The 14,393-nt window shown below is 42.1% G+C and overlaps 1 protein-coding gene across 4 annotated transcripts in view; it reads left to right on the forward strand.

Annotated features, from left to right (window-relative positions):
* Positions 1-14,393, forward strand: part of SLC15A2 (solute carrier family 15 member 2) — a 66,688-nt gene that overhangs the window by 36,505 nt on the left and 15,790 nt on the right. For all 4 annotated transcript variants that reach the window (XM_042827039.1, XM_042827038.1, XM_042827041.1 and 1 more), the window contains 10 exons: positions 1,282-1,364; positions 2,578-2,664; positions 2,978-3,067; positions 3,306-3,350; positions 5,531-5,563; positions 6,651-6,739; positions 8,500-8,581; positions 10,387-10,512; positions 11,313-11,477; positions 13,993-14,039. In XM_042827039.1, the coding sequence (XP_042682973.1) occupies positions 1,282-1,364; positions 2,578-2,664; positions 2,978-3,067; positions 3,306-3,350; positions 5,531-5,563; positions 6,651-6,739; positions 8,500-8,581; positions 10,387-10,512; positions 11,313-11,477; positions 13,993-14,039 (847 nt within the window). The remainder of the gene's footprint in view (positions 1-1,281; positions 1,365-2,577; positions 2,665-2,977; positions 3,068-3,305; positions 3,351-5,530; positions 5,564-6,650; positions 6,740-8,499; positions 8,582-10,386; positions 10,513-11,312; positions 11,478-13,992; positions 14,040-14,393) is intronic.

Consider the following 14,393-nt stretch of genomic DNA (forward strand, 5'->3'; position numbering starts at 1 on the left):
TTTCTAACAAGATAGTAGTAGTTGCCCAGGGAAAAATGGACATGTAACTATTACAGTTCCAGTGAGGCCATCAGTTGCAATGTGTTTTTAGCTAGTGTCCTGCTGCCAGATTCCATAGCCTGCCCAGCAAAGCAGTTCTGTGTACTTTTGTAAAATATTGGAGTTTTCTTGGATGTGATGTGTTTAACTATGTGAGCAGCTTGCAGAACTGGAGAACGTACTCTTCCAGCCCTGACCAATCCCCTTCCCATGATGCTGGATAGCAAAGAAAGTTTAGAGGCAGAATGGGCATCTTACACGACAAGATTTTCTGAGCTGCTTCAGTGTCTGAAATACAGGAGAGGACTGACATCATTTATTTTAATGCAGGAACCTCAGTTCCCAGTGGGGTCAATGGAATTGCCAGGAGATGTTTTCAGCAAACTTAATGAATCACCTTTAGGTGAATCACCTTTGGGAAGGCACCAATAACTCCACATAGACGTGCTAAAAATGAAGTAGCATTGTTACCCACTCTATGACTTTGGACGATTGTCTTTGGTTGGGATTCACCTAAACTGACTTCAGACACCTCTCTGGCAGTTCTGAAAGTCAAAACTGGATGTTCATAGTCCTAAAAAGGAAATGGTGAACATCCAGGTGAGAAAAATACGTACTTTTCTCCACTGGTTGGTTTGTTACATGGATTTTGTGCTCAGCTTTTATTGTACTTCTCCTTGGTAATGCTTTTGGAATTGCAATGTAGTCAAAGGCTCTCAAGGAACAGGGCAAATGATCTGCAATTGGATAGCTCCAACTCTGACAATATTTTGAAGCCTTGCTAATCTATTTTGTGTTTTGAGGGAGAACACAATACCTTAAATTGCACATCCCTTCACAGAAACCATGAGTGAAGGTAATTTCTCTTAACGTCATTTAAATGTGCACGAAGTGCAAGTACACAAAGCTCATGTTGGATTTGGATTCATCCTCACGTGGTGGTTGCAATGATCTGGGGCTAGTTTCATGCACAGGTATCATCATCATCAACATCAGCAATTAAAAGTGGATTGGTTTTTAAGTCACTTTGTAGGAATCACATTGCCTCTTGTAGGATCTTTTTCAGTTTGAAGTCATTAACAGAGCCCTATACGTTTGTTTGGTTTGATGAAAGTACTGCCATGTAAGCCTCAAAGGGAGAGGATTTCTGCTGAATATGAGGGTGAGGGTTCCTCCCCAGAAAACAGAGCGGGATTAAGTTTCAGTCATGTAAATTCTCATCTGGAGTATAATCTTTTTCAGTTGTGTTTATAGCTGGAAGCGGACTGTACAGAAAAACGCCACCACAAGGAAACGTCTTACTTGAAGTGTGCAAATGCATTGGAGTAAGTGTGTGCCATTCTCTCTTCTTCATGCGTAATTCTGAGGCTGCAGGTCAGAAGAGTGCAAGGGGAATGGGGAAGTGACATCTAGAATCCTTCTGAATGCTGCTCCTGGCTAGATATTTTGCTGTTGACCTGTAAGGAATAAGGAACACATCTATGTCCCAGTTTATTCTTCAGCATTTCAATTGTTTTTCCATAGCTCCACATCTTCAGCTAATGCCAGTAAAAACACTGGGTGGGGTTTGCTGGTAAGGGCTGAAAGAAAAATTGAGAAATGTAATTTCTTTCAGGTGAACAATTTTACTGAAGTTCATCAGTCCAGCAGACTGTAATATTACATGTTCATGTTATGCACATTAAGTTACTCTACAATTTCAGTATAGCTTATCAACTATTTTTCATAGTGTGTGAGCTGGCTACAGTGTATGAGAAATCCTGTCTTGTTTTTGGATGGATATTGGTGTTTCTTGTTCAGGACCTGTTGCAAACAGCAAATGTTTTCTTTTTCTCTAGGTTAATGCTAGTAACAGATTTACCTTGGGGAAACAGACCAGATCTTAGGGACAGGATTTCTAAGGGAGGCTGCCACTGTTTTTGCCGGTCTGTTCAGTGGCTGGAGCAAGAAGCATGAACAAACAAGTTAAAAATTTGGTGTCACTAATTTCTCCTGCAGTGAGAAACCAATTTAAAAGCTGCTCTAGGGCTGAATGGGCCGCGCCAGAAATATGCAAAGAAAGACCTACACAACAAGAAAGGAATGATAGTTCTGATTTTGATATTGGTGTGAATAAGGAAGTGTTTCCTCCCCAGCACTGTGGTCAGTCCAACAAGTGCCCTTCAGAAAAGAAGAAAAAATGATGTTCAAAGCTTTATCACATATCAGGTTTTAAATCAAGAAAAACAGACGTTGGAGGCTAACACTGGGTTTGCTTGTGGAGGACAAGCTCTGGAGGTAGTTCATTCACATATCACACCTTTAATCAATCAGTGTCACAGAAACATTCCTGCAGAGAATTGGTTCTAATGCATCTGGTTGTGCATATGCAAATTTTGGAAGTGTCCATCAGAACCCCCATGATATATACCTCCAGGGGTGGAAAGGGCAGTTTTAAGCTGGGAATGTGACAAGGGCAGACGAATAAGACCTCAGAAATGGAAAATTTAAATTAGGGGGGTAGGCATGAGGGAGTTATTCACCTGTTTTTCTCCTTAGTTTGCTATTAAAAACAGGCTGAAAAATCGCTCCCGTCAGATTCCAAGGAGAGATCACTGGCTTGACTGGGCATCAGAACAGTACTCGGTAAGTGATGTTTTACAAGGGAGGATTGGAAGGGAAAAGGGAGTCAGGCAGACTTAGGACTGGCCTGGCCACCCCACTCTTCATATGCATCTCCTCACTTGCCCTGTCCTTTCCCACATCTGTACTCTCCTGACCCTTAATGGACAGTCGAGGTGCTGCACTGAAATGCAGAAATGCAATTATGGTCATGAATAAATGCAGTGAGAAACTGTTGTGTAGAAAAACATAGGAGCTCTTTTGCTTTGTAGTTTGTAGCTTGAAGCCCCTGTCGGTTTGTCCTCACATCTTAATTTTCTGTCTGTTTCCTTTATAGAAACAACTGATTGCGGAGGTTAAAATGGTGACACGCGTTCTCTTTCTCTTCTTACCACTGCCAATGTTCTGGGCCCTGTTTGATCAGCAGGTACAGTACAGCATGTTGTAGGCCTGAATTTGCACCCTGTGCTGCCAGCGTGACACCAGAGTATCCTGGAGACACAGTGCACTACCTTCCTATCAGGTGCCTAGGGGCTGGTTGTGCTGCAATGGCACAAAACTGCAATGGTTTTGCAAGACCTCCAGCACTGTGGTCTTCTCTAGCCCCAAGTTCTCTGTTCCATGGAACATCATGCAAACTACATTGCTGTCTGCTTTCTCCTTAGGGATCCAGGTGGACTTTGCAAGCTACAAAGATGAACGCTGACTTTGTAAGTATTTAATGTCACTGGGGATAAGACTAGCAGTAATATCACTGCTCTTGCTTTTTAATCAAATTCTCTTGCTAGTAAGGGCTTCTGCTTAATGAGTCTGGATAAGTTGCACTTTCAGTGATTAGAAGAGAGAGGCCCTATGTGGCCATGTGCAGTTCATCATAGCACATCTTGGCAAGGAGCAAGGGCTGGGGAGCCACTGGCAGCCTGTAATGTCAGGAGTGCTGACGTACTGGCAACTGGTTGCTCTGTGACCCCCACTCAAGACAAGAAAGTCAGATAAAGTTCACACAGCCCTTGTGTATAATGAGAGATGTTGTAATTGTATACTTCTGCTCTGGCTTACTTAGTGATGCATTGATGAAGCCTCTAAGAATCAGCAGGAATCCCTGTGCTTAAGGTCGAAATGTGGGGAGGATGAATTAGTAGCCATCAAGTACTTCAAAGGTGTGAGTGGCAAATGGAGCAGAAGGCAGTGACAGATGACCGTAGATCATCTGTCTAGCTAATGATGTCACCACTTAGTGTTTCCAGAAGTGTATTTAATAGGCCATCTAGATCTTACCTGCAGATACTCATATCAGAATTTAAGATGGTAAATGCCCATTTTACAATTTAAAATCACTGTAAGGCCCCAGATTTGAGTTCTTCCTCTTAAAAAGTTTTGCTCTCAGCATGTGATACTCATTAGGCTTAATTAATTCAAATGAGGCATGAAAAAGACTACACCACTTGTAATATTTTATCCACTCCAGAAGGACAAACAATGAAAGTTCATGAAGTCTTTGTGACGTGTATCTAGAAACTTTGTTTTCTGCTGTTGTGCTCACACACACTTAGTGATCCATTAGCAGAACATCTAAGAATCACCAGGAGTCATTTTTTAAACTCTCCCTGGTGGAGAAGAAACCAGTACATATTAGTTCTACCTGCTTGAATGGGTTTTTGGCTTCTTTCAGTCTTGTTGAGCCTTAGTGAGTTGCCCCAGCTCATGAAGGTGAGAATTAACTGCAACACTGGGTTGATTTCTTCATTAGGGTTGCTGGAGATCATGCTTGCAAAATTCCGTGTTTCTGCTCTCAAGCCAAAGTGCTCAGCTAGGGAGACTGAATTAACAGGGAATGGTTTAGAGCGACATGAAATGCTTGCAGGCTTGTTTTCTAGTGGCATATTTGTACACAAAGTAGTGAGAGAAGAAGGTATTTGCCTGATGCTATTAATTGCAAAGCTCCTTTGCTTTGTCCACTGCTTTTCACTCTCCTAGGAGGCAGCTGCCAGCAGAAACAGGTAGGCAATCTATATTCAGCTCAGGACGAACCTGGCAGACAGGAGGCAAATCCCCACGGTGCTTTCTCGGAAAGATATTATTTTCTTCCTAATGTTTTCCCCCTTTCTCTTCATCTTAATTTCAAATGAAAAGCTGTGTGAAGTTCAGACAAACGCCAGCCTCTGCCTGGAGACAGCTCATCTGTCACTTTTGGAGACTGAGATCCCTCTGTCTATCCTTGATGGCCTTCCCAATTGCAGGGGCAAGACATGGTGGTGCAAGGATACCGCAGCTGTTACAGCCTCAAGTTCTCTTGGCTTAAACCAAGAACAGTTGAACAACTGACCAAAGCCCATTTGGTGCCTTTGTCAAAAGGAGGGAGTAGATGGGGGGTAGTAGATGGGGTACAGCCTACCGGCTCAAGGGTAATCTTCTGTTATCCTTTTGAGGTGTTTGCAACAAATGCCATCACAGCGCAGGGGTCTTGAAGCATGAGGACATTCACTTACAGGATTTGGGCTTTTCCTTTAGACAAGCAGAGGGAGTAAGCTCAAAATCCAGGTCCCAGCTTAGAACTGACATTCCCATTCCTCACCGCTCACCTAGTCCTGGGCTCAGCCAGTCTGAAAGATGGGACTCAGTACCTGTCCTGGCCATGTCCCAAATGCCATATATCAAGGCCTGAGTGTAGTTTCCTTCTGCAAAATGATCCTCATCAAATTCTCTGTCTTTAGATGACAAGTGTCAAAAGCACGTCAGCTGCTAAAGCCAGTATAAGGAATTTGAGGAAACCACCTTTGCTGATGAAAACTATACTGTGAGCTGGTTGCTTGTTTGCCACCAGCCATATATGCTGTGCACTCTTATATGATCATGCTTACGAATCACCTGCCATATCTTTTTGTTTCAGGGAATATATGTCCTTCAGCCTGACCAAATGCAGGTAAAAATACTACAGGGTAGGAAATTACCCTGTAGAAATATATTTTCTTGTTCTCTCTCATTCTTTTTTTTTCTTTTTTTCTTTTTTCTTTTTTTTTTTTTGTCATGGGACCAGTGGTCTTTCTCTGCTCGTTTCAAAGGTAATAGCAGTGGTCCTGCTGGCTAGTGTGGTGTTGACTCTTACTTGTTGCACACTAGCTGTTTAGCAAGCTTAACCTTGATGTTCAGAGGATCTCTAGGATGTCATAACACAAGCATAATGCAGAGGTGTGGGAGAACATGACGCCTTAATATTTCTTGAACTAGTGCTGGCATATGGGAGATACAGATTGTCTTTTTTTAACACATCTCTGCACTGGGATCAGCCTTTTACCTGAAATATGTTTCCTTTCTCCCTTCCTGCAGGGCAAATGAAAATATGAAGGCTCTGAGATGATGCTGTGTTGTCACAGTTGATTACAGTTCTTATGCTGAATAGCTCTGAAGAAATTCAAAGCTGTTCCTTTCCCTAAAATCTTCCTTCAAAGCTGAAATGGAGCATCTCTCCCTGCTTGTTCTCTCATTGCTCTGTTTTCTTGCTGTGCCACTTCTGACTGACAGACAAGTTCTGCCCTCCCAGGAGAAAAGCAGTTCCTAGGGGGTTTTTATGCTGTGTGGAAGTATGAAAAAGTGGCAGACACAAAATAGTGCCTGTTCCTCTGAGATTTTGCTCAAGTCCCAAGCTGTTTCCATTATTGTTGATCTGTTGTAAGGTGCCACCAAACACAGCCCCTAAAGTTGCCTGCCTCTATTTCAGTGGGTTTTGTACTCTCTGAAAACATAATGCTTCAATTCTCTCTTCAGGGAAATTCCACCAATGATGCTTGCTTACCTCTTGGGGAGGAGGGTGTGAACAAAACATATTTGTGCCTGTGAAACCTAAATGGCAGAAACCATCAAAGAACAAACTATGATTGTAGTTTAAAAAGAGGTTTTTAAGTGTTCGTGTCCTTTCTGTAATGGAATTATTTCTGGAGGGCATTGCTTTATGACTTTAATTACTAAAAGTTGCTTTCTAGTCACTGAACTCCCATTGTTTTGTATTGCAGTTCTTAAATCCACTTCTAATTCTTGTCTTCATCCCGATTTTTGACCTTGGGCTCTATCCTCTGATAAACATGTGCAAATTTAATTTCACGTAAGTACTTGGGACGACATGGATACCTCATTTCTTACTGTTTTGCAGCCAGTGTGTAGAAGAATAGCTTTTAAGGAGAAGGAACACAAATTTCTATACTTGTGCTTTACAGCACTTGCCTCTACTTCAGCCTCTCTGGCAGTGTCGCCATTTTCCATAGGCCAAGGAAATTCCAGCGGGGAAAATTCACTGATGTTGGTTTCTGCTCTGTCATCAGGTTTTCCCTGAAAGCCAGTATGAACAGTCTTTAAATTTGATCAATATGTCCTTCTCCTTATCTCCTGTATTGCTGCGAAGTAATTCCCTACCTGCAGCAACTGTGTTTGCTGTCCTGCCTGGGCTACATGTGGTCTTGTGAAGGCAGATTCCCACCAAGATAGGGGCCAGTGGAGAAGGGAGTTTTCACAGTAGCCCAAGTGTTCTATCATAAGTCTTCTCTAAGAAGTGCAGTGTTATAGGAGAAGACCTCTAGATCAAAACAGTTGTATCTGGGGACCAGTGTATGCTTCTGGGGGGAGATTTGACTTCTGAGTCTCTATAGTCTGTGAGTTGATGTGCTTTAGCAGTGGGAATACATTATGTGCACTGTCGGAGTGCCTCAGCCAGTGCAGCTGCAGCTGAAGTGAACCAAGTTTGCATGTTCCAACACCAAAGTGTGTAATGGGGAGATGAGTGGGAGACTGGCTTCACAAGCCCTTACTTGGCAGAAAGCTTCCTGTCTGATGACAGGTTCACAGAGTATTTCATCCAGCAGCACAGACCCAGGCACTGAACGGAATGGAATGTCATGCTGTTTCTGCCCCCTGGATGCTAGATACTGACAGGCCCCTCTCCAGTTCAGCCATGGATGTGGCAGTGGATATCCTGTAGTCTGCAAGGTTTTAGCCTGAGTGGCTGCAGAAGCTCATGCAACACAATCCCAATGCACAATTCAACGTCAAAATCACATTATTTATCCCAAGATGCAAACAATAGTAATCTTCTTGTAACAGACCATATAACTGAGAGACAGAATTTAGGTTCATAATCTGGATTTCTCAGACCCCTGTCCATCTGGACTATGATTCAGACCATTACAAAGACTGGAAATCACTGAATTCTGTATTTGTTTAGATCTGTATTTGTTTAAAATCTCAACAGTTCAGCACTCAGTTTGGACCTGCCTTTCTGGACCTATCCTATACCTTTTTATATCAGATTGTCTCCTATAGCTCTGGCAGAGTTGTTCTGTTTTGCACCAGTTTCAAAGCATGTTCCTTATTCTCTAGGAACACAGATGTATTGGCAGGAGAAATAACCCAGAGTGATGACACGGATGGTCAGAAACACTGATGACATAAACTACACATTTATTCTTCTCTTTATTCCTGCTGCTAAGTAGCACACTACTTATCTTTTGCTTTTCCCGGGAGAGACTTGAAGATGTATCATTTCTAGTGCTCATTCCAACATTGCAGGTTAACATAATGCCATGAGCTATTCCCACTAGATGAGCTAGGAATAAGACAATATGAAACTTGCAAGCATAGAACTTTTTTCATGGCATACCAGTTTTAATTGGCCTCAGTGCTAGCCTGATGCAGAAAAATAGAATAGTTTTAAGTTAAATGATTGGCAATTTAAACAGCACATCATTCCCAGTGCCACCTGTTGGACAGTTCAATATGTGGTTTTGGCACGTTCTTAGTCTCTGAGGAATTGTATTCTATATTTTAAATTACTTTCTTTTCTCAATGGTACCTCTTTCATTTGCTCCATAGACCTATTAGGAAAATGGCAACAGGTATGATCCTTGCAGGGATGGCATTTGGACTAGCAGCCATTGTAGAAGTCAAAATAAATGTAAGTATAGCACAAATGATTCCTCAGAAATATTTGGCTTTCCCTGATATGTTTTTATTAATGTCTGTTGAATAATCTTTTTACCAATTTTGTTCCTTGATAGTCATCTTCAGTGAGTTCTTTACAATTAAGCATGCCGATCCAGTTGCTAAATTCTTACTTTCTGCCTACGTGTCTCTTTCTGTGACTCTGTCTCTTTTTTGGTCTTTGTAGTTTTACTATACCTGTCATCTGTATTGATCTGTCTTCTAGGCTTCTATCATCAGTGATTGGCAGACACCTGGCTAATGCGAGTGATTAATTCCCAAAATATAGTCTGTTCTCTTCTATTTCTTGCTGTAGATTTTCTGTATTTTACTGTTTATTTATTTATTTCATTCCTTTCCTACTTCAGGCTGGGGATCTGTTCTTTATGCAACAAATTCATTATCTATTGATGGAAGTGAATGCAGCCACTTCCACAGTCACAGACATCAGCGTTGGCCGTGCATCCCCAGACAGGATGCCAACAAATCTCTTGTAAACTCAGTGTTAGCCCCTGCAGATTTGTACCATTTGTTTCTGGCAAGTGCCCGGCTTTGTGCAAACTTTGGCCAACCTTTGGCTTGAGGAAGATACTGTAGGATTAATTTTTAAAGCTTCCATGTATACTTAAAGTGTTCTGTTACAGAGTGGCTGGCACACAGCCCTGGATTAACATTTGCAAGTTCTTCAGGTGAATCCACTGACAGATCTTCTACTGAAAAAAGACTGTGGGTTCAGCTCTCCTTTCTGATCTTTTTTCATGAGTGAAAAAATGCTCTTGTTGTCAGCCGCAGCAGCTCTCTCTGGGCACTGAAAGCCTGCTCTGGCTGTGGGCAGCTCCTAAGGGTAGGGACACAGTGAGTTAGAGGCTCTTCCTGTCTCTGCATGGGAATTTTACCCTGAAAGCCATTAAAAGCTCTAGCAAAGAGCAGCATATAGCAGCCCACTTTGGGCAGTGCAAATGAAAAGTTGCGTTAATGAGATTTGCTGGATACTCATACAGGGCCTGTTGGTCCAGTGCAGCTATGGGTTCATGGAAGACAGTGACACCTTGTCTTTTCTGACAGTATCTCTCCTCCAGGATAGGTTCAATCTACCCTGCTTGCTTCCCAAATTACAGGATAAAATGGAAAAAAATAATAGTTCTGAAGTATTCCTGGCAACTACTTATTAAAAGAATGTGAGGAAAAAAAGGTAATTAATGGCTTTAGATTGCAGATAGCAGAAGGCTGATATTGATTGAAGTTCTTTTTCTAGGAAATGATTCCTGACAGAATGAGGTTCCTCTGTACTGCAGGCATTGTTTTTCCTTTCTTAGAAAACAGGAAGCGAGATCTGTGCTTGGCATGAAGCATGGTGTCAAGTGATGCAAAAGCACCATTTACAGTCATGGAGCTGGACTGGGATTTTCAAAACTTAGTTTCTGGCTGGGCAATCTGGGAAAATAATTATTCTGGTCATAGAATTCTTTCCTTTCTGATATGGCACGTGTGAGCTGCATAGTGAAAGCAGGGATATTGTTCTATCTTCTCAGCAGCTGTGCAGCCTGTACATTCGGTGATGCAAGGGGCAGTCTTTGGGAAGGTTGGTAGGTTGGCTATTGAACTATTAGATTCCCCCCCTCGTAAGATTTATGTTCAGTTTTCACTCAGCGCAACTTCTGATGAGGAAAGGATGGAAAAGTGTCATTACAGAGAGGAAGACTATTATAACTGAAAATGAAGTTATTAAAGTGCTAATAAAGCATATGGATGGCACTTAAAGCCTTTTATTTTAATTAGGAAACCGATATGCCTCAACTCGTCCCAAAAGAAAGTTTAATTCAGGTCCTGAATTTGGCAAAGAACCCAGTTCAAGTGACAATCCAAGACCAGAACCTATTTCAGCAGCCAGTGGAGGCTTTCCAGGTAAGTACATGTGTGGGGATGGAAGGCTTGACCTGCATCCCATTGAAAAAGGGTGGGCTTTTTTCTGGCATTTTCCAATAAAGATCACAGATGCTATGACTTGTTCTCCAGCCTCTTAGAAGTGCATGGGAATGACTTTAGAGATGGAGCACACCATCTCCAACCAGATAGAAGTGGAATGTTTGGAGAAGTACTTGCTTGACAAAGGGAGGAATGTCTAATGATATTGTCCTAGAATTAGGAATAAAGAATAAATGTCTCAGTATGAGGCATTCAGCTGGCGTCTCGCAGTGCTAAAATACTAACTAAGCATTGCTGTTGGGCTCTGAACAGCATATGAAAAGTATTTACCTGCAAAGGAGAAGAAAAATGGGAAGGCACAAAGCTGGGTATGGGCACTGCAATTTGTTTCCCAGTTCTGCTTCCAGATGACTTCAGGTCAGCCTAGTTTGGGAGCCAGAATGGCAGTCCATTGGCCACCAGCTGCCTGCCACATTCTAGATGGAGTCCCATTGAGGCAGATTGGGGCCAGGGAAAGGGTAGCTACATGTGCAGAAGGTTCTTTGGTGTTTGAGTTACATCTTGCAGAAGAAACTACTCCGAGCTCTGACTTGACCAGCCTGAAGCCTATAGGTTGATGTAGGTCTTTTGATGCAGAAGGAAAGCTTTTCACCAGCTTTGACTGTTTACCACCTTTTACAGAATTCCATGAAGAGATGGTAGGGTTGCACTTGGTGGGAAGAGCAAGATCCTTTATCACGTGAAAAAAAAGCAAATAACTAAGTTTGTTTTATTCACAGAACCCGGATGAGTACTCACATTTAATACTGAATGGAGAGCAACAGAGCCTTCACTTCATCCTGCAACATCAAGGATCGTCTCTTGCTTTTAACTACACCGTGAAGGAAAAATCAGTGTACAGTTTAATTGTTTTTGAGGCGGAAGGAAGCCTATCAAGTCACTTAGTGAGTGTGGGAGCAAAGTGTAAATACAGTATTAATTTAATGGTTGCGATGATACAATGGGTAATGGGGTAATAGGCTTATTAATTCATTTGCTCTGTCGTGATGTCTGTCTGATTACTCTCAGATGCTCCAAGCCTGGCTTCTTAGCTAGCAGCACTGAGTCTGTACACATTTCTGCTGGTTGATTAATAGAGGCATTGTGGCATCTGAGAGATGCTGGGAACACTTTAATCCAGTGAATGCTGTAGTGGGACAGCAGCAGCATGCCTGCTGGGCAGCAGAGCTTGCAAAAGCTGAGGAAGCAAAGAGCCTGAGATTTTCCCCAAAAGATGGTTCTATAAAGCAAAGATGTTAAAGAGGCTCTAGGGCTGGGCATGGAGTAAAAGCATCAGAGGAATGATTCGTGGTGCAGTTATTACAAGCGTTTAGTGAAAATGCACAGAAGACCCATTTGTTTTGCTGAACAGAATAAATGATTAAGTTCATTTCCAGCTCTGCAGCAGAGCTGTGTTTGGACTTTTGTGTATTGCTGCAATAATTATAGAGACATACGTGGGGTATATAGGACTAGATTCTGATATCTTTTATGTGCAGCTGTATCCCAAGAAACACTTTTAAAATGAATGGTGTCATTCTGCATTGAGGTAGTTGTGTATGTATGTGTGAATGGCATTAGAATCTGTTCTTATGGTAAAGTGACTATTTTCTTTGCAATTTCTCAGCCTCCTACCTTGCAGTGTTGTCAGTGCATAAGCATTCAATATTGTATAGTAGAAATTATGTAACTGGTTTTAAAAATGAGGAGTTTTAAGAATTAATTTTTTCCCTGAGGCAGTTTTTTTTTTTTTTTTTTTTTTAATGTTTTGGAACTTGGGGCTCATTTTCACACAATGTTCTTAGGTTTCCCTGAAACCCTGATGATGGTGTGCCGTTTCCCTTAGAAATTGATATTCATACAGTGATTTTCATACTGTCTCCATGGAAAGAAAGCCTGAGACAGACTGAAGCAAAGTAATCTCTGAGCTTCCGTAGCTCTCTGTGCTGCCCCAGCTATCTAACCTGTGTTTGAATTAATGCCTACCCTCAGCACGGGCAGATTTCTGCTTTGTGTTGTTGGCTGATGCTGTTGAGCTGTCATTGTCAGCTGACAACAGGAGAGGTGTGGAAGGCAGTTTAGTAAATGACACTTTGCAGCACTGCAAGATGAGGATGGCAGTGGCATCACTGTTGTGTTGCAGGGCTTATCCTGGAGTAGTCCCAGCCTCCCTCAACACCAAGGTGGGTTTGGCCTTTTGCTCATGTTTTCCTGGAAGAAGCCAGTCTGAAATTGGTTTCTTCTCCTTTGTGGGTGGTTGAGTGGGCAGGAAATGAATTCGAGAGCTCTGGGGATCTTTGCTGAACGCGAATAATAATTTGTCAGTCCTGCCTGCAGCAAGCTAGTGTGTTAATCCCCATGAGCCTCCCACTGAAAGAAACAGTGTTGTTTATTATTTATTGCTCTGAAATTTGTTATTCACTGTGGCTATTTGTTACTTAGGGCATATATTATTTGTGGATCAGCATATTGCACTGAAGTGCAATGGCCTTTTCATAGGGATGCTGTAGTTCTGGATCCTTAGTCTTAGAAGGTCAGGGTTTTACATTGCAAAGAAAGCATGGAGAAAGGGCTGTGTGGGTACAACCATGGATTTCAACCAGCTATGGAACTGACTGTATTCTTTTTGTGTGAAATACAACCTTCAGGGCAGGGGCTGCGTACCTATTGTCTTTATTCTCAGCATTGTGCACCAAGTAAACCCTTCTCAAGCAGGTATAGCTTAACTTTCCAATTGATGCCCCAGCTGTGATCTTAAGGAGATCTGTCAGTCCCCAGTGTACCCAGCCACGCTGCAATTTCAAGGATGAGCCTGCAAAGACTGTGACCATAAAACAGCTCAGTGCATCCTGGTGCCTCCTGCTCTCTGCCTGCACTGTGTGATATTTTTCTCTCTAAGTGTCAGGAAAATTATAAGCTGTAGATGTTGATCAGCATTGCAACCTAACATTCCCTATTGGCTTTAGGCTCTGTGGAGATGATGAGTAAACCAAGAATCCAGCTCTGGAAGTTCAGCTATTTGCTGGTTTTCATAGGAGCGTGGTGCTCAAGTTTAATTGTAACTAATCATTGGAAGAGGCTAATGTGGATAGTGCTCTCTTGCTATTTCCAGATCAAGACAAATCATTTTGTTAGAGAGTGTTGCAAACCTTAGTAGAAGGATAATTCGTTGAAATTCTGTAGCCTGTATTAGAAAAAATGTATGATCTCATGTTAAACCTTTGGAATTTTGCCATTGGTTTCACTGTACTGGGACTTCACTTCTGTAGCGTGATGCAAAGCTTTAGTGAGATACAGTCAGTCTCATTGGCTTTGCAACATGTCATTCCACTGGCACTAGTATTTTCTGTTACATCTTGTTTATAAGGCAGCATTAATTCATATATGTGATTTTCTTCTTTTTTTTTCCTTCCGCTTTAGATCACAGACTTGAAAACAAAGCCAGAAAATGGTTTGGCAGCAGTTAGGTATGAATGGCTCTTTTTCTTTTTCTTTTTCTTTTTTTTTTAAGGAATCAAGGGTGGTGGGCTGAGAGAAACTGCTTTTGTCTAATTCAAACTGTAAGTAATGTAGCCCAGATGTTCTTGGGTTAGAATCTAGCCTATGCTCTTCCTGCAACAAACGATACAGGTGTCAGCTGCAGACATTGACCTCCCAATCTTGCTGTGCAGAACTGAACTGTATTGCCATCTACTGCCTAGGATTGTCTGGGCTGAGATGGCAGCATAAAAGATCTCCTCCTTTGGAAGGGTGATCTCACCATGGCCCGCCATTTTGGGAAAGAAGGGGAAGATGCAATCTGGAAAGGAGCTGTTGCCATT

Source organism: Centrocercus urophasianus, unplaced genomic scaffold, assembly GCF_019232065.1.
Source record: "Centrocercus urophasianus isolate 14NV4802_14NV808 unplaced genomic scaffold, USGS_Curo_1.0 seq_28, whole genome shotgun sequence".
NCBI classification, from domain to species: domain Eukaryota; kingdom Metazoa; phylum Chordata; class Aves; order Galliformes; family Phasianidae; genus Centrocercus; species Centrocercus urophasianus.